The sequence below is a fragment of the Drosophila miranda genome, assembly GCF_003369915.1.
Source record: "Drosophila miranda strain MSH22 chromosome Y unlocalized genomic scaffold, D.miranda_PacBio2.1 Contig_Y2_pilon, whole genome shotgun sequence".
Classification (NCBI taxonomy): Eukaryota; Metazoa; Arthropoda; class Insecta; order Diptera; family Drosophilidae; genus Drosophila; species Drosophila miranda.
The window spans coordinates 5,193,765-5,213,193 of NW_022881614.1; the positions used below are offsets into that span (position 1 = coordinate 5,193,765).

At 44.7% G+C, this 19,429-nt stretch overlaps 1 protein-coding gene and 3 long non-coding RNA genes across 11 annotated transcripts; 1 reads left to right on the forward strand and 3 right to left on the reverse strand.

Annotated features, from left to right (window-relative positions):
• Window positions 1-1,168: 1,168 nt before the first annotated feature.
• Window positions 1,169-5,961, forward strand: LOC117193189 (myeloid leukemia factor-like). 7 transcript variants are annotated; one of them, XM_033397937.1, is made up of 5 exons: window positions 1,169-1,321; window positions 2,012-2,223; window positions 2,295-2,832; window positions 3,469-3,687; window positions 5,106-5,961. In XM_033397937.1, the coding sequence occupies exons 1-5, from the start codon at window positions 1,260-1,262 to the stop codon at window positions 5,233-5,235; spliced, it is 1,161 nt and encodes a 386-aa protein (XP_033253828.1). In that variant the 5' UTR covers window positions 1,169-1,259; the 3' UTR covers window positions 5,236-5,961. The 7 variants fall into 7 exon arrangements, with proteins under 7 accessions (XP_033253828.1, XP_033253830.1, XP_033253833.1 ...); XM_033397939.1 differs by lacking the exon at window positions 5,106-5,961 and adding an exon at window positions 4,087-4,149; XM_033397940.1 differs by lacking the exon at window positions 1,169-1,321 and adding an exon at window positions 1,812-1,969 and having other exon boundaries at window positions 2,139-2,223.
• A 14-nt stretch (window positions 5,962-5,975) lies between these two features.
• On the reverse strand, window positions 5,976-6,994 carry LOC117193190. 2 transcript variants are annotated; one of them, XR_004474526.1, is made up of 2 exons: window positions 6,953-6,994; window positions 5,976-6,167 (listed from the first exon to the last, which is right to left on the reverse strand). It is a non-coding gene; the product is annotated as an uncharacterized LOC117193190 (long non-coding RNA). The 2 variants fall into 2 exon arrangements; XR_004474527.1 differs by lacking the exon at window positions 6,953-6,994 and adding an exon at window positions 6,397-6,436.
• A 3,260-nt stretch (window positions 6,995-10,254) lies between these two features.
• Window positions 10,255-16,840, reverse strand: LOC117193501. The gene is made up of 3 exons (XR_004474612.1): window positions 16,724-16,840; window positions 16,331-16,657; window positions 10,255-10,402 (listed from the first exon to the last, which is right to left on the reverse strand). It is a non-coding gene; the product is annotated as an uncharacterized LOC117193501 (long non-coding RNA).
• Window positions 16,841-16,860: 20 nt separating this feature from the next.
• Window positions 16,861-17,567, reverse strand: LOC117193502. The gene is made up of 3 exons (XR_004474613.1): window positions 17,474-17,567; window positions 16,981-17,419; window positions 16,861-16,900 (listed from the first exon to the last, which is right to left on the reverse strand). It is a non-coding gene; the product is annotated as an uncharacterized LOC117193502 (long non-coding RNA).
• Window positions 17,568-19,429: the final 1,862 nt, after the last annotated feature.

Below are 19,429 nucleotides of genomic sequence, written 5' to 3' on the forward strand. Positions count from 1 at the left end.
CCGATTAAACGATTATAAGAGTACACGCACATTTCATTATTTGGCGCAATATTCGGTTCGTACTCTAACGTGAGATGTTTGCTTGTTGTTCTCAGAACATGCGGTGCATAAATATATTACTCTTACGGATATATATCTAGATATATGTACTTACGAGTCTACTTACTTATGTCTACGAAACTGACATCTTATTGGAAATCTGTTCACTTACAGTTAATATTATTGCTAATAACTTACAATACAACCAGAAAAAAAACAAAACTTTTATACTTCAAAGTCGGAAGATACTAAGTTAAGTTGGGTTGGGGAAGAAACGGATTGAAATGTTTATATGAAATAGTTAATGGCTCGAGTGGAGGTGGGTTCTTGCGCATCGGCACGGCTGTCTTATAGCCAGGGGCGGAGCGCAATCAAGGTTAATGCGTATAATGTATGTATAATTACATTTTTTGATTAATTAATTTCATAAATAACAGATTTATTTAGGTCTAGACTACACCGAACACTTTGCATAGTTCTAAAACTAAGTTGTAAATATATACATATGTACATATAAATCCAACAGAAAGTCTATATATATACGATATATGAAACGTGTAATAAAATAAAAATTATATATTTAAAATGAGTTTATCAGATGCACGCATTTCTATTTTTTTGCTTTGAGCTGGAGTTCAGTATAGACTTGACTCGACATTGGCTGCTATGAAACTAACTATCAAAGCTGAAACTCTGCTTAATTTCATGGCCCTGTGCATTCTAGAATATTCTGGAAACCGCTTTCAGCGCGAAGCTGCGTTTGAACAGCAGTAACTTTAGCGCCATCTGTTGTTTATAAATTTTAGACGACAACAAAATATACCAAAAACGGGATATTTTTTAGGCACAAATCAGCAAATTTTCCGTCGATCGAATCAGGGATGATATTTGTATGGAAACGATAAGAATGTATTTCAATCGATGCAAAATTTAGCAACCAGATCATCAAAATAAATAGCTGATTAAGGGCACCGAAATATACTGAAAAAGCAAAGACAGTATATTCCAATCATCTAGCAAAATATACGACAATTTCAATCGATGAACAATTTTGCTGCTTAAATTAGATACTATAATTTTGAAAATTGGACGGTATACTTCAGTATATTTCTGAGGGTAAGACGGTATATCTTATCGATAAATCAATCCGGTCACACTATCATCTTGCGAGAAAACTTTGCTTCTAAAATTTAAACAAAACACGATATAAAACAAATAAAATGTCACTTTTCGGTGCATTGGGACTGATGGGAGACTTCGACGATGATTTGGGACTAATGAAGTAAGTACTAACACCTTTTTATCCAGTCTGAACTGGCTGCAGCTGGTTGTTCCTCACCACTATGTACCTACATATATGTATGTGTATTCGTGATGCTCGGCGTGGCCTCTGAAAACAGCCTAGCGTTGGCACTTTATTGTTTGTTACATAGGAATATAGGTTTTCGCACTGGCTAACAGTTAATCTCGACAATTTGCGGGGGAAATTGCGCAAAGTTGACGGATACGTGCAATGCTTCGTATTTTCACGTGTGTGTTCCAGTTTGTGTATGCGTGTGGGGGTGTGTGTGTGCAGCATGCGTGAAAAGAAGACGTAATAATCAATAATTTTAAAAAGGACGACCACAGGGCCCGCAATCAATGCATTAAATTGAATTTGTTTGGTTTATTTCTGCGTCTAGCTAGCAACCCCTCAAGCTAATGTCACACACAGGCAACAAAAACCAGGCAAGGGTTAGTTTGTTGTAAAATTATGTTAAAAAAATTCAAATAGATTTCAGAAACATCATATTCAAATTTGTTAGTTTTTGGGATTCGCTTTTATTTTAAAATGAGTGAACAGTCGAAATCGAAAAAAAATTGTCGCAAAAAAAGATTGAATCGTGCTAATGAAGACGAGGAAATGGCCCAAGAGTATACCGTATATTGGGTAAATTACAAAATGTTCTAAAAAATTCCATTAATCAAACAGTAACCACATCAACATGAACCATACCATGAATGCCATGGGTATGCAAATGCGCTCGATGAACCGCTTGATGAACACATTCATGCCGGATCCTTTCATGCTGGGATCGCCATTCGATCCTGGATTCCAGCAGGGCGGCCCCCATCAAATGGCTTCCATGCCCGCCATGGGTATGTTGCCCATGATGCCAAATTTCAATCGTTTGCTCAATGCCGGTAAGTTCTGATCAAGCCCGAAGAAAAATCAATGATGATTGATGATGAATGATGATCCCTACCTTATATAGATATTGGCGCTAATCCAGGCGCTTCGTTTTGCCAAAGCACCGTGATGACCATGTCATCGGGACCCGACGGCCGCCCACAGATCTACCAGGCCAGCACCAGCACCAAAACCGGCCCAGGTGGCATTCGCGAGACCCGTAAAACAGTTCAGGACTCGCGCACAGGCGTGAAGAAAATGGCCATCGGTCATCACATTGGAGAGCGCGCCCACATCATTGAGAAGGAGCAGGACATGCGCTCGGGCCAGCTGGAAGAACGTCAGGAGTTCATCAACCTGGACGAGGAAGAGGCCGAGCAGTTCGACCGCGAGTTTACCACTCGCGCCCATCGCGGAGGCGGTCCACACGGCCGTCATGGTGGCATGCAGGCCATTCGTGCACCTCCGCCAGCCGCCTCGACCTCTACACTGACCATTGAGCCTGTCGAGGATGACAACGACGATGATGACTGTTTGATCCAGGAGCAGCAGCCGCAGGGCCGCTTGTCCGCTGGCCGCCAGTTGCCAACGCTGCCAGCACCTTCAACGGCTCCGCACGGAAGGTGAGTGTGTGTCCACAGACGTTAACTGTGACATGATGTGGCTGCAGCTCCAGTACCCCAGTACGTGTACGCCCCGATACGTTTGAAACGTTTGTATTTACTTGCAGATACAATTACTAAAATCTAACGTACATACCAGTATATTTTACTAACTATCAGAACAAAAAACAGAATTGAATTGCATATTATAAATGTCTGCTTTTACATTCCCAACAACGTTCAAAAAACCACAAAAAGCCAAACCAGAAAAGAAAAGAAAAGTAAAGAAAATATATCAAATAACGATCATATACTATATATATAACGAAAGACCAACACTGAGCGCTGAGGTAGGCGGCACCTTCCAAGAAGATCAAGAACCTTTTCTTTTTTGTAAAATTTGTTCATTGTTTTCCTTTATCTTTACCTTTACTTTGCCCACCCCAATCCACGATTCCTTTGGAATACTACTTTTTTATCGGGTACTCGGGTACTACTCCACTCATTCATCGCCTACCCTAACCACTCTAGCGCGTTAACGCGTTATACGCAACGGACTGCCTCGAATAGTTGCCAACCAAACACACCAAAGACTCGCCAAACGTATTGTAATATTTTCCAACTTTTCTTCGACTCGATTCCATACTACGACGACAGCCGCAATGCTACAGCAGCAGCAACTACAACTACCACAGAGTCGTCCTCCCCAACGGTACACGATCCATCGAACAACTACGTGAGCATTGGAAATTCGCGACGCGCCTACATGCGCAATGGGCAACACTTGGCCACTCCCCGTCGACCTCTGAGTACCCCCGCGTCCTCGCCGCTGGCCACGATTTCCAGCGGCAGTCACAGCATTGCAGCCACGCCAAGGTTTGTTTCCCCCAGACAGATCCAGCCCAGGACAGTCTGTCTGCCAAATAGGATTTGGCCTAATCGGATCCCTAGATAAGCCGGCCAGCAGCCTTACGTTACGTTACGTTCAAGTTATATTGCTTATATTTTGTATATGCCTACAAAGATCATCCATCTTGCAGCCTGCTTCGAGTTAAATATTTGCAAAATACCACGGCGTTATTACCACGTTTAAAGATTGTATTCGGAAAACGGAATCCGAATCGTATAATCTCCAAAATGTATGGTCTGTTTTCCGATTGTCTATTTTTATCCCTGTAGCTTCCTTACATTCGCAATTTACAACTCTATTAACGACTTGTTGATCTCTCTCCCTCTTCTCTACCAACACTTATTATGTACTTTCGATTTATGCAGAGACTGGCGTCTATATAACTCCCGGTACCATCGAAAGTAGAACAGAACTCAACCAAAGCAATACAAAAATACAAAAACCGAAACTTACTTTAATCCAAGCAACCAATATTCATATGACCATATTTAACCCCAAACAACAACATATAAATCAACGTAACGATAATGACAACAGCATTCGGCGTTGTTCGATCATCGTGCGATCCAATACTAACCCCCGATATGACATGACGTTCACATTCGACGGCCGTCATCAATGCTACGCATCATCACAGCCACTAGCAACACCAACACCAAACCAACCATCGTTCCGTCAACGCCAACGTGTGCCCACGCAATGCAGCAGTTACGCCACGAGCCATGCCACATGCTATGTGTAAGGCTGCCGCAACCAACTCTCCTCCCACCACCACCACCACCACACACACTCCTTTAGCTCTATATACTCGCATATGTATAACATCTAGTATGTATTGTACTACAAACAAGAGAAGCATGTAGCGGGTCTGAGTTGTCTTTTTCTCGTACTACACTTAAAACCTTCAGTTATCATCTGCGAGGGCAATTGTATTCGACTTCGCATTTGATTTACCTTACGTTTTACTCTGTTACGACGCCAAAATTGTTCATCGACGATCTAAATCGAACGCAAAATTCGAACGTTGTTGCTGCTGCTGCTGCGGCTGCGAATTCGTTGTGCCACGGACTGCCATCGCCATCGCCTCCATCCCCCGTACTATTCTCTACGACACACTACTAACTGCGCGCGACTTATCATCCCTGCTGCTGCTCCCTTCATCTTAATCATGCTTACTCATCTAAACCACCACCCCCCGCCGACTGCTATTTTCCCGCCATCATTCCCATATTACCATTTACGTTCCGTTTGAATTGGCCTGTCTACGAATGATTACCTATGATTTTGAGTCTTTTGTTTAAGTTATTTGCTTACGAAACGATGTTGAATCGAGTTTATAATGTCACTAATTTGTGTTTATTTATTCTTCAAATCCCATGACTAGCAAACATCCACATCCTTATGCGGCACATCCAAGGCGCCAGCAGCGCCCCATGAAGAACAGCCACCACCACCACACAGAAAATGGCGGCGAATCATCAAGTGCCAAGTCGGGCAAGCGGGCCAAGAAATAGAAGACATGCTCCTACTGCAAAAACACACAATTGTTCATCTCCAACCACACACACACACACACTACTGGGCAGCTAGCGCTGATCCTGTTCCAAAAGTACACTTAATTATGTTTTAGAAAAGATACACACCACTCACTACACACACACAGCTGTTTTGTGCGTTGTCCTGCCGGCGTTGTCGTGGGTTATAAATTGTCAATTCCAACTAGACATAACTATCTGTCTGCGACAGGTATATGTTCCTTACCCGACTTTCGTACTGACCCGCAGGCATGGCACAAACACCGCTCTGGCATTGTCAAGCCGCTGCTCCAACTAAAAGCACTCACTCTTCCCAGAAAATTTTCAATACAGCGAAACTGGCTAACGAATACTTGAGTTGTACGATAGTAAAGAATCAAAATGAAAATGAAAATGTTTTCAGACAAGCAATGAATGCAATTTCGGTTTTACTCCTACTTTTTTGATAAATTCTCAAAACATCGATACAGGCTAACGAATACTTGAGTTGTGCGATACTAAAGAATCAAAATTAAGATAATTTCAGACAAGCAATGAATGCCATTTCGGTTTTACTCTTACCTTTTTGGATACATTCTCAAGTTGGTCTAGATTTGGTTAGACGCTAAGCTTTAATTACGGACCCGAGACGACGGATATGAAGGAATCTAACTAATTTTGAAGGCTCTTAACATTACAATTACAATTCCCCCCAATATATATATACACACACGAATATATATAAAACTAAATAAGACTTAAGTAACGTTGATGTGAATTTAATTAAATCATTAAATACATTACATTAGTAAATGTAAAGCGTATGTACTTTGCTTCCGAAAGACCGTTCTGCACCTGAACGATAGGTGGCCAGGGCTGAGTCCAGGGAGGCTCGATGGTGTATGGGGACATCGGGGGGATCTGGAGCCGCACTGGGTATATAAGAAATAGAATAGGATTAGTTATATGTATTAGTAAGGGAAAAAGGGATAAATAGGAGTGAAAATATTAGAAAACGTGGATTGGATTATGGAAATCGTGGAGCGTGGACGGAAGAGTAACGTCGAAATTTGAAATTTTGTGCTTAAAACAGAAAGTTTGAAGTGAGTACAGAAAAAAGGGGGCGAGAAAATAGGTTGTAATGCAGAAAATTTTACTCACAGCCGGCAAGGAATATAGAAAACAGAACCGGGCCAGAATGTTTCCTGGAGAGGAACACTGGAGTTCGAGAAAGTCGACTGCAGAGAAGAAGACTGTCCAACGTGAACCTGAGTGAGTTCGTTCCAGTTGCGCGTGTGTGAGCCAAGAAGCGCGGGACGTGTGAAGGGGGAGGGTGAAAGAGGACGATTTAGCTGCCAGGGCGATTCTAGCCACATCGCACGGTCGTTGCATCGCCTTCCAGTGCGTGCCACACGTTTGGTCTCAGTCACCACGTAAAAACCCCGAAACCCTATTTACACACACACACGCGCACACGTATACACGGACCTATATAAATTTAGGGCTGACCGGCCACGGCCAGCGATCGCCCACGTCGTTTGAACTTAAAAAGAGAAACATAATCCGCACTCCAAACATCGTTCCACATTAAATGTTATTTTGTTCCGTGTGTTGTCCTTTATTTAGTATTAAGTATTAGCTTAAACCGTTTAACGTAAAATCTTGGCCATTGAACTAAATATGTACATATGTAAAAACACCAACACCTTTCACGAACCTAAATCTGCGAGCAGCTGTTCAGTTCCAGAAGATTAACCCTTAGTGGGTGACGCGGGGATCCCATCAGTCCACCGTATTTGGTCGAACGATTTGTGGAAAAATATTGTTTATTGTTTATGTCCCGGGACCCTTAACAAGAGCTCTTGGTAGGTTAAGTCTCTGTAGGGGCCCGAGTTAAATGAACTCCCGTAAAACTGGATCCACTCATCTACACATATTCCATTACTTATGGGTGAGGGTATCCCTGTTGGTTGAACGAAATTTCAGCAGTTATTTCCGTGTTTGCCTTTGTGTCGAACGTTTTGGTGTTTCGTTTTGGTTAGTGATAATTTGGAGTATATCTATTTATTTATGAGAAAGATGAAATTGTCAATTTATAATTAAGCTTGGATATATACTGAAGCATGATGCAGTAAATTAAAATAGAGGGAGGGCGCGTGACGTAAGCCATGGATTAGGCCAGCCGTTACCGTTCCAGCATTGGGTGGCCAAAATGAACGTTGTGTTCGGTCACAGGTAGGGCGGCGCGCGAAGTGATAACACCCAAGCTTCACCCACTTGATAGCCGTCTGTTTATGATTTTCCTTGTCTTTAGGTTGTTGTTAGTTTTGATGTCCCGAGAAGTAGTATGTCTCCCTTTTTGTCTACATTTGGCGGGCAAGGGGAACTACCCAGCCCTGGGGTCGACAGCTAGTCGGCATTGCCCCCTGGGAAACAAGCCAAGTGTAACAAATGGCGCCCAATATATTTTCGAATTCGCATGCATCTGGACCGACGCAGGTTCGGGTGGTATTACAACAAATGTCACTTGCGCTGGTAAAGGCAGATGCGGGGAATGAAAAAAAATAATAAATTTTGTGGAGAAGACGACAGCTCGCGAAGTGCAGTTTAGCTGTCCCGGCAGAAGTCGCTGCTGCAGGCTTAAGGTGAGCGTAAAGCTGGTCCTTAATGGCGCGGGGTGATTGATGCTAGGGATGGATAGACGGAGGCAGTTAACGGAAATATAAAATATGTGATAGGGACTTACGAATTACAGTTGATCATTTTGTCGCTATTCGATGTCGCAAGTGAACGTAAGTCACTGCCGTTCAACAAAAAAAATGGATTGGGGTTTGCGACGGACACATTGCCTGGTGGACTGTGATATCGAATAAATCTGTGATGAAATGTGATATTGGAATAAGTTAGAGTAAGTCATGTAGGTAAATGTTCATTGTAGTTTCGCACCTGCTTGTTTAAAACAAAGCCGCTTTCGTGTTTTTGAACCTGTTGTCTGTCTGCCGAGAGGTGGTGAGGAGTAGGTGGCCCGGGAGACGTAAAGACAACCCGCGATGCATCTGTTGTCATGGCAGATCGGTATGATGGATGACAGGAACAAATCACAAGCAAAATGAGCTCATGCACAGTGAGGCTTCTCGTTTATCGGCCATCGCTTAGAGCGATGACTAGAGTAGATGACAGGCCACACAAAGGTGGTGTTCGTAATTGTAGGATATCCGTAGGGCGACTGTCAAGTGGAGCGCAGAAACTGGAGCGGTTACTGGTCCCGGCTAGTCACGTGTCCCCCTCTTAATGAATCTTGTAAGAAGAAGAAGAACTGTTAGGAATTTTTGTTGTTAGGTTTTGTGTTGTGTTGAATGTGTTTGAAGTTTGAGTGTCTTAGGTGTCGACCGAATATACATGTATGTTATTATTTATTTATTTATTCAAATATTTAATTGCATATATCTCTTTAACGGCGCTAGTTGGCGCAATATTTATATCGGTATTTATTTATCGGAGTATTTATTGGTCCGAAGCGTGGTGTTATTTATTCTTGCTAGTTATTTCATTGGGTATTTATTTCTTTATTTATATATATTATCTTAGTTTAGGAGTTTCCCTTTTTTTTTTGTAGTATTGGTGTTGCTCGGTGCAGATGCCACAAGAAGGGGGTAGTCGACAGTATCATACGCGATCACCCAGATAGGAGAAGTGTCAGGGGCGATGTTTGATCAAGATCGGGAGGAACTTGGAGCTGTGGGTCGGTTGTCAAGAACACCGGTCCAGGCCAGGTCAGAAGAATGGCCAATGTCCGATCCTACACCCACGCTTGCTTCCGAACTGGCATCAGCAGTCAACGTATCGTTGGCTCAGGCTCATGCGACACACAGGGCAGCGAACACTGACTCTATTCGTCGGGTGTTGCAGGAAGAGTTGCGTAAGGGGTTCATCGAGATGATACACCAACTCAACGAGGTACTCCAGCCGGTTAGACAGCTGCAGCAGCAGAAGGAACCGCAGCGGGAGGAGGTTCACCACGAGCAGGAGTATCGAGGAGCAATCCCGAAAAGGAAGCCGTCTAGCACGACTGATGCGCCGATTCCGCCACCAAAACCATTTTTGGCTCGCTCGGGGCGAGGTGGTATTGGTCCGGAACCGTCTTCAGGAGTAGGACCGACCGCATCCAGTGAGCAGCATCAACGGTGGGCATCAAGCGCGAAATTGGCGAAACCCGATAGCACTCAGACACTCGGGTCAGGGTCGTGGCGAGAGTAGGAGAGCTGGTGGGATTCCTCGAGAAGATCCGCATCCAAATCCCCCGGGTTATAGACCTTGGCCACGGTGGGGCCGAGTCGAAAAATGGGACGTGACGTTCGACGGAGACAGCAACAAAATGACAGTCGAGGATTTTGTGTTCCGAATTGAATTCCTACAAGCCCAATGCCGCTGTCCGTGGGATGAAGTTCTGAAGGGTTTCATCACCTGGTTACAGGAAACGAGCGGGAATGGTACTGGCAGTACATCCGTGATCATGGCGGTGGTGTTTGGCAGGAACTAAGGGGCGACTTAATTGCTCGTTTCCGAGGCACGGCGTCCGAGTTCGACCGCATGAGAGAACTGCGAGTAAGAATGCAGCGGTCAAACGAGAGTGTGGAAGACTTTTTCCATGTCATGAGAAAGCTCGCGTCGAGGTTGGAGATGCCACCACCTGAAAAGGAGATGGTAAAAATCGTCAAAAATGCACTCACAGATGAGATAGCTAGTTTCGTCTACGGCTTAAGGTTTTATTCCTTACACCAACTGCGGGATGAGTGCGTGGAAATAGAGGCACATCTGAAGAGGAAGGCTCGATCTTCGTGGCGAGGAGCACCCAAAGCCACAAACTATGGTCGCGGGGCGAATGCGAACGTCAGCGAGGTCGCGCAGGATCGGTCGATTAGCGATGAAGAGGCAGAGGTCATTGAGGAAGCGCAAGTGACACAGCGGGTTCCACAGAAGTTGATTTGCTGGAACTGCGGGCAGACCGATCATGGCTTTAGGGACTGTATGGCATCGGAGAGGCGAATGTTCTGCTACCGGTGTGGAAAGCCCGATGCATATTGTCCAACCTGTCCGAATTGCGCGGGAAACGTGAAGAGGGGTGCGAGCATTCGCCAAGCAGGCGAATCACGCTCACAGAAGGAGCCTACGCAGAGAAAGTAGAAGAAAATAAAAATGAATTAGATAGACGTAATTTGCATGCTAGGTTAAGGAACTTATCATATGAAGAGCGCTTCAGAAATTATTTAGAAACCCGAAATAGAATATTTTCTGAACTACGAGTGGATAGTATGCGAGCACTGTCGGTGCGGGTGAGAAAGGCGAGATCCCGGTTTAAGCAAAGGCGAGCTATGAGGAGGCAGCTGATTGCTTCAGTAAAGCGTTGTTGCAAGAAAGACCCGAGAGTGTTAAAGTTATTTTATTTGTAAGACAGCAGAAGATCAGTATACAGAATTATATGTGCTTCCGAGTAACATACGCAAGAGACGGACGCCGAAAGAAGAATATCGATATGAGAACATCGATATGCAGCAGGGCACATGCGCAGTGTTGTTAGAGATCAATATCTAATTATCGTGGCGTTCACTTTGAACACTCCTCCTCAACACAACGCATGTTTACAAACTTTAAATATACTTAACTAATATCCAATAACATGTCAAGCACTTATAAACGATCTTTTAAACCAAATGCGAATACAAATTTATGGTGCTTAACCTTGGCTAAGTTCTTTGTGAGGACATCTGCTATCATCTCATCGGTTGGCAGATACGCAATGTTGACTTCACCTCTCTTGAGAACCTCTCGAATATGATGTATCTTGACGTCGATGTGCTTTCTACGTGCATGAAACATGGGGTTTCTAGCAAGCTGCTGTGCTCCAATGTTGTCGCCGTACATCTGAATAGCTGACTCCTTGGACATCAGCTTCAAGTCAATCAGTAGGCTGCGAAAGTATATCGCCTCTTTTGCTGCAGATGATAAGGCTATGTACTCTGCCTCCGTGGATCTGAGGGCAACCGTCGATTGCTTTCTTGACTCCCAAGAAACCGCTCCTCCTGCCAACATGCATACATAGCCAGTGAATGACTTTCGGTTCGTCATATCACTTGCCCAATCTGCATCAACAAAACACTCAATTGCCTTTCCTTGCTTTGTGTAGCATATCTCCCAGTCGATAGTTTTTGCCAAATATCGAAGGATGTGCTTGGCTGCCGCTTCATGCTCGGAATGAGGATCCTTGTTACGTTGTGCTAATTTGTTCACCGAATGCGCAATGTCCGTACGAGTCATAACAGCAAGATAAGATAACTCTCCAATTAGCTTTTGGAACGATGTGATGTCGACCCTGCGGCAGTCCTCTTTGTTGCATGCCACCTGGTAACCAGCTTCAAGAGGCGTGGACGTCTGTCGACAATCTTTCAAATTGTACTGTTCGAGCAACTCTCTAATATACTTCCGTTGGCTGATTAAAATCGCACCCGTACTGCCTTCACGTTTCACCTCAATACCTAAAAAGTATTGCATAGGCCCGATGTCAACCACATCAAATTCTGCTGCGATCTTTATCTTGATATCAGATATATCATCTAGGTCCTTGCACGCCAAAATAATGTCATCTACGTAGACAGCTATTAGACACATATTTTTACCTGGCTTTTTTACCAGAGTTCGTTGACAGTCGGTATAAAACCAATGCGTCTCAGCGTTGCATCCAACGTAGAGTTCCACACTCTTCCTGATTGTTTTAGGCCATATATACTTTTGTGAAGCCTCAAAACGTGATTTGGGTGAACTTCGCTGATGAAGCCCTCAGGTTGTCTCATTAAAACCTCATCCTCCAATTCGCCGTTGAGATACGCCGTGACAACATCCATTTGATGTAGGTGGAGACCATGTTCGACTGCAAGTGTAATTATCAACCTGATAGTTGCGTGGCGTACAACTGGTGCAAATGTTTCCTTGTAGTCGATCCCGTAGCGTTGGCTACAACCTTTCGCCACCAGACGTGATTTGAGCCTGTTCACGCTTCCATCCGGATTGGACTTAACTGCGTAAACCCATCTGCATCCAATGGACTTTTTCCCGCTAGGCAATTTAGTAAGCGACCACGTGCCGTTCTTCACGAGAGATTCGTACTCGTCCTTCATTGATGCTTTCCATATCTCGCCTTCAGTAGACCGTTCAGCTTGTGCGTAGTTTTGTGGAACTTGTACGTCTGCTGCCAGTATCGCATTGAGCATATCATACTGCTTCCTTGGTCGTCCTGGTTTGCCCGTCCGTACTATGGTTGGGCGTCCTGGTCCTCTTATTGGTTCTGGAATTACAAGAATGTCATTACTAGACCTAATCTCCTCCTGATTTTCTGGCTCATTTTCTGGATCTTTAAATTGCTCGCTATCCATTTCGGGTTCAGAGTCCTGGTTTTGTTGAACCTGAATTGATGCCATGTCATTGGAACATGATGCATCTAGTTTGCCCCCTTCAGGTTCTACAAAAATGACATCCCTACTCTCTACGAGTTTCCTGGTTTCTTTACTGACCAAACGGTATGCTTTGGCTGTATCCGAGTAGCCCACCATTATATACTCTAAGCCTTTCTGTGCGAACTTTGATTTCTTTATTTTATCTAGAGCTATCGCTACTGAGCCAAAAACTCTTAAATGCGATACCACTGGCTTTCTACCTGTCCATATTTCAAAAGGTGTCACCCCGCTCAAGCAGCTGCTTGCCACTCTATTTCGCAAATACGTGGCAGTTCGAATCGCTTCTGCCCAATAGCATTCACTTAACCCAGCATGCAGCAGCATACTTCTTGCCATTTCTACCAATGTTATGTTGGCCCTTTCTGCAACTCCGTTTTGTTGAGGTGTATATGGCACTGTTAAGTTTTGCTTTATTCCATTTTGGTTTAGGTAATTATCAAAAACGTTTGATATGTATTCTCGGCCATTGTCGCTTCGTAAAACCTTGACTTTTCTCCCAGTTTGGCACTCAACTTGACTTTGAAATTCTTTAAAAGCCTCGAAAACCTGATCTTTGGTTTTTAGGAAACTTACTGATACATATCTTGAACAATCATCAATAAATGTGGCGAAATATCGATTGCCTCCCATTGACTGCTTTTGCATTGGACCGCATACATCAGTATGTTTTAAGTCTAGAACGCCCTTTGACCTGTTTGTGCTCGATTGAAATGGTTGCACGCAAATTTTACTTTTTGCGCATGTTGCACACACTTGTTTTGGCTTGTATATGCCCTTGAGACCTATTACCATCTCCTTGTTAACCATTTCCTTTAATGCGTCAAAATGTACGTGGCCGAACCTATTGTGCCATTTGAATGCATATGAATGCAACATTTACAATGTTCATACACTTTTCCTGATTGTCCTGAAACATAAACAATCCATTTTCCAGATGTGCCTTTATAACTATTTTTCCGTTTTCAAAAATCATCGCTTGATTTTTCTCAAACACAACTTTTTTTCCATGTTTTAATAGTTTTGTGACCGATATAAAATTGTACTGCAAATCTGGTACCAAGATAACCTTTTCCAGCGTAACGGATCTATCACCGAACTTTACTTAAACAGTTCCATGCCCTTCAGCAATAAGTGATTTACCGCCGGCTAAAAATACTTTTTGATTATCTTCCGTGAACGACACAAAGCGTTCCTTGTCACAACATAGATGCGCCGTTGCGCCACTGTCTATGCACCATGCATTTAACATCTGGTCATTTGGCTTAGCTAAACTTAGGATTGGTACATATTTTTCTGGTTCCACTTTGGCATATTCGGTTACGCAAAGCATTGTACCCAATCTTTCCCCGCTTTTACTGTTTGCGCCCTTGTTGTTTGCTCCTTCCTGCTTGCTTTTAGCACGGCATTCCGATTTAAAATGCCCTTCCTTTCCGCACTTAAAACACTTTTTGCCCTTCTTAAAGTTTTTCTTAAAATTGTTGTTGTCATAACTGACGTGTAGTTCCGCGCTACTTGTAATTTCCTTGCTAATGCTATCTTCCTGCCTATTCGCTTCTTCAGAAATTTTTATTTTTATCATGCTCAAGCTCGGCAAATCATCTCGCGTCTCAATCGCAACAACAAAACTTTCATACGATTTAGGCAAACCATTTAGCAACACAACTGATAAGATCTTTTCATCAACCTTTATGTTGACCTCTGCTAAAGCCTCGTGTACCACCTGGAATTTCCGCAAATATTCCTGTGCACTTATACCATCCGACATTTTTAACGTCAACAATTGTTTAATTAAAAGCACTACCCTTGCTGGTCCGCTTGGCCTGTGAATTTTATTTAGTTTTTGCCATGCCTGTGACGACGATACACAATTTTTAATATTGTTTAGTTGGGTCGATTTAACACAAAGTAAAATTGACGCCAACGCCTTTTGATCCTTTAGTTCAAAAGCTGCACGTTGCTCATTTGTTGCACTTTCACTAAGCTCAATTTTGTCACTGATGATTGGCCACAAATCATTTTGTATGAGAACACTTCTCATCAAAACTTCCCATGTGCTATAATTGTTTTCGTCCAGTTTCTCAATATTGAAATTCATATTGCCACTCATTTTTTATACTTATTGTCCCACAGTGCAAAATTTGTAACTGTCGATCGTCTCATGCACAAAGCAACTACGACGACAATACTGTTGTCCGTGTCTTTCTTTTGTTTTTTCGTTTTCTCTTAAGTATCCCTCCGAGTTGCTATTTACACACACACACACTCGGGATTTTCTAAGGCTTGGTATACACACTTTTGGGTATACACACTCGCGGTTTCGTGCGGCTTGGCATACGCACTTTTTGGTATACACACTTGAGTCTCCGTTCGCTTTTGTGTTTCTTGATCCGTTGGGACTGCTTTATTTTGGACTTTAAACCACGGCAACGGTCCGATTCGCTGCAAAATTCTAATCAAAAAAACACAATGCGAATCTCCGTTGAATTTGTTCAACTTGTTCTTTTGCCTTTCTATGTACACACATACACTAATGAGTCTATGCCATTTTTTTAGCACTGCTTTTCACTAAGCACCAAACAATGTTTATTGTTTCTCACTGTTTCTGTTTTATACTGTTTCTGGGTGAATTGGTGTCTGGGCCCATAACCTGTTAAAGTTATTTTATTTGTAAGACAGCAGAAGATCAGTATACAGAATTATATGTGCTTCCGAGTAACATACGCAAGAGACAGACGCCGAATGAAGAATATCGATATGAGAACATCGATATGCAGCAGGGCACATGCGCAGTGTTGTTAGAGATCAATATCTAATTATCGTGGCGGTCACTTTGAACAGAGAGTTTTTGCAGAAATCTCTATAATGGGCGAGTCCGTGCGAGGCCAGTTGGATTCAGGCGCTACACACAGCATGCTAGGGTGTAATGGTCAGGAATTCCTGGAGAAGCTGGGCGTGGAGGCTCGTCGATATTCTTATATAGTGAAGGTAGCGAATGGGGAAGATCGCGCAATCGTTGGCCGAGTAGAATTACCGGTGAAATACAAGGAAGAGTTAAAAAGATTAACGTTTTTCGTATGCCCTTTCTTGGAACAGGAAATTTAATTGGGCGTAGACTTTTGGCGGGTATTCTCATTGGCTCCTGAGGTGATGGGAGAAGGTCCAGAAGGGGCATCTCACAGATTAGTGGAAGAAGTGCTGGCTGATCAAGTCGCTCACTATGTGGAAGGCCCGGAGAAGGAGATAGTGCAGGAAGAATGGGAGTTGTCAGAAAAGCAAAAGGCAGCCTTGGATCAGGTGAGGCAGAGTTTCTGACTTTCGAAGCTGTAGGCCTGGGGAGGACGTCGAGAGAGACTCACAAAATTCAGTTGGTGGAGAAGGCCGAGCCTGTGAAGGATCGACATTACCCGCTGTCGCCAGCGATGCAGGAAGTGGTGTGTGGTGAGGTGGACAAAATGCTGGCTTTGGGAGTCATCGAGTACAGTGATAGTCCGTGGAGCAACCGTACCACCGTGGTGCGAAGGCCGGGCAAAAATCGTTTCTGTCTCGAAGCCCGAAAGCTCAAAAAAGTAACCATCAAGGAAGCTTACCCACTTCCTAGCATCGAGGGAATTTTGTCGCGTCTCGATCAGACGATATATATCTCCAGCGTCGACTTAAAATTCGCTTTTTGGCAAATCGAGCTGGACGAGCAGAGTCGACCATATACGGCGTTCACGGTGCCGGGACGGCGTCTGTACCAGTTCCGTATGATGCCCTTTGGCCTCTGCAACGCCGCACAACGCCTATGTAGACTGGTCGATAAGGTGATTCCGGTGGAGATGCGTTCAAACGTCTATGCGTATCTCGACGACTTGCTGATTATAGCTGAGGACTTCCAAACGCACGTGAAGATTCTGCGACAGGTTGCCGAGCGTCTACGAGAAGCAAATTTAACGATAGGGCTGAGCAAATCTCATTTTTGCTATAAAAACATTAAATACCTGGGATTTATAGTGAGAGGAGGAGCGCTGAAGATGGATCCGGATCGTGTGTCGGCCATTTTGCGCATTCCCGAGCCGCGATCTGTTCGAGAATTGCGTAGTTTCCTGGGAACTGCGGGCTGGTACCGGCGCTTTATGAAAAACTATGCTGAGATGGCCGGTCCGCTCACAGACGCCCTGAAAAAGTCGGGAAATGGAAAGTTTAAATTGACGGAGGAGGCAAAACGAGCCATGGGGGAGCTAAAAGCTGCACTCACCTCGGCACCAGTCCTGGTACACGCGGATTTCAAGCGGCTCTTCTACATACAGTGCGACGCCTTACATTATGGGGTAGGAGCCGTACTCTTCCAACGGGATGACGAGCAGAACGAGAGGCCCATAGCGTTTTTCTCTGCCAAACTGAATTGCCACCAAAAAAACTACTCGGTGACAGAGAAGGAGTGTCTGGCAGCCCTCATGGCGATCCTTAAGTTCCGTCCGTACGTAGAGCTTATGCTGTTTACAGTCATAACTGACCACGCCAGTCTCAAATGGCTCATGACCATGAAGAACCTGGATGGTCGCTTAGCTCGTTGGTCCCTTCAACTGCAGGCCTTCGATTTCGGCATAGAACACCGGAAAGGAGCGGACAATGTATTGAAGAGCTGGAAGTGGATCCGAGTAGTGTCTTGGGCTTTGAAACAGTGGAGTTTGAATCTGGAGAATATCAGGAGTTAAGGAAGGAAATAACAGAGAACCAAGACCGCTTACCTGATCTCCAGATTTGTTGGCGGCATGATATTCAAGCGCATGCGCTTTGAACGATTGGATGATCAACTGGAGGGCGCCGTCTGGAAATTGTGGGTTCCGAGTTCGCTGACGGCCGCGTTGATAGACAAAGCACATTCGGAAGAGAAGACAGCGCACGGAGGAATCGCGAAAACCTTGCACTTATTGCGTAGGCAGTTTTACTGGCCGAACATGGCGATAGAGGTGCGGGATTATATCCGACGGTGCACCGTGTGCAAGGAGTCAAAAGCGCCGAATTATCGGATGCAGGTCGGGATGGGGCAAGAAGTGGTCTCTGAGCGCCCGTTCCAAAAACTTTATATTGATTTTTTGGGCAAATATCCGCGGTCAAAGAATGGTCAGGCGTGGATATTTATTGTAGTTGACCAGTTCTCTACGTTCACATTCCTAAAGACCATGACCAAGGCCACAGCAAAGGAAGTTGTGAGATTCCTCGTTCACGAGGTGTTTTACAAGTTTGGAGTGCCTGAGATGATTCACTCGGACAATGTGGCTCAGTTCGTCTCGAAAACTTTTAAGGAGATGACCGATGCATTCGGAGTCACTCATATGTATGAGTATTCTCCGCAGAGTAACGCAGCCGAACGCGTGAATCGCACAGTACTCAGCGCGATTCGGGCGTATCTGGGAGACGATCACCGGGGCTGGGGTGGGCATCTGCCCGAGATAGAACTGGCTATTAGGAACTCGGTTCACGAGGCGACAGGCGTAACACCGTTCTTTGCAGTCTTCGTGCAGCAAATGTATTTGCATGGGTCATGCTACAAGCTGGCAAAGCGACTTCGGTCAATCGGCGAGCATGACATATCGCTGCTGGAGGGTCAGGACAAGCGACAACTCATCCAAGAGAGGATTCGCGCTAGTTTACATCAGGCATACGAGCGTAGTAGGGTAAGGTACAACCAGCGAGCTCGGGGGTTCTACGCGATGCCGCGACAAGAGGTATTCCGCCGAAATTTTGTCCTTAGTGACTTCGGCAAAGGCTTTAATGCCAAGTTCGCGCGCAAATTCATCCGATGCCGGGTAGTGAAGCCAGTAGGAGAGAACGCGTATGCTCTGGAGGACATTAACGGCCGTCCCATAGGAGTGTACCACGCCAAAGACCTGAGAATGTAGTGAGGTGTGGGTGTGGCCTACGTTGGGCGCGGCAGAAGAAGGCAGGGCACGCCGGCGTGTGCTCAATAGTGTTCCGGAATCCGGTGGGCATGCCCACGCGTATGTTGTCCCTCCTGGGACTGACGACATACTCGTGGTGGTGTTCTAGTCCCACCTGAACGATAGGTGGCCAGGGCTGAGGGCGACGCGCCATCTAGCGGAAGTCCAGGGAGGCTCGATGGTATATGGGACATCGGGGGGAGCTGGAGCCGCACTGGGGATATAAGAAATAGAATAGGATTAGTTATATGTATTAGTAAGGGAAAAAGGGATAAATAGGAGTGAAAATATTAGAAAACGTGGATTGGATTATGGAAATCGTGGAGCGTAGACGGAAGAGTAACGTCGAAATTTGAAATTTTGTGCTTAAAACAGAAAGTTTGAAGTGAGTACAGAAAAAAGGGGGCGAGAAAATAGGTTGTAATGCAGAAAATTTTACTCACAGCCGGCAAGGAATATAGCCACCAGAACCGGGCCAGAATGTTTCCTGGAGAGGAACACTGGAGTTCGAGAAAGTCGACTGCAGAGAAGAAGACTGTCCAACGTGAACCTGAGTGAGTTCGTTCCAGTTGCGCGTGTGTGAGCCAAGAAGCGCGGGACGTGTGAAGGGGGAGGGTGAAAGAGGACGATTTAGCTGCCAGGGCGATTCTAGCCACATCGCACGGTCGTTGCATCGCCTTCCAGTGCGTGCCACACGTTTGGTCTCAGTCACCACGTAAAAACCCCGAAACCCTATTTACACACACACACGCGCACACGTAT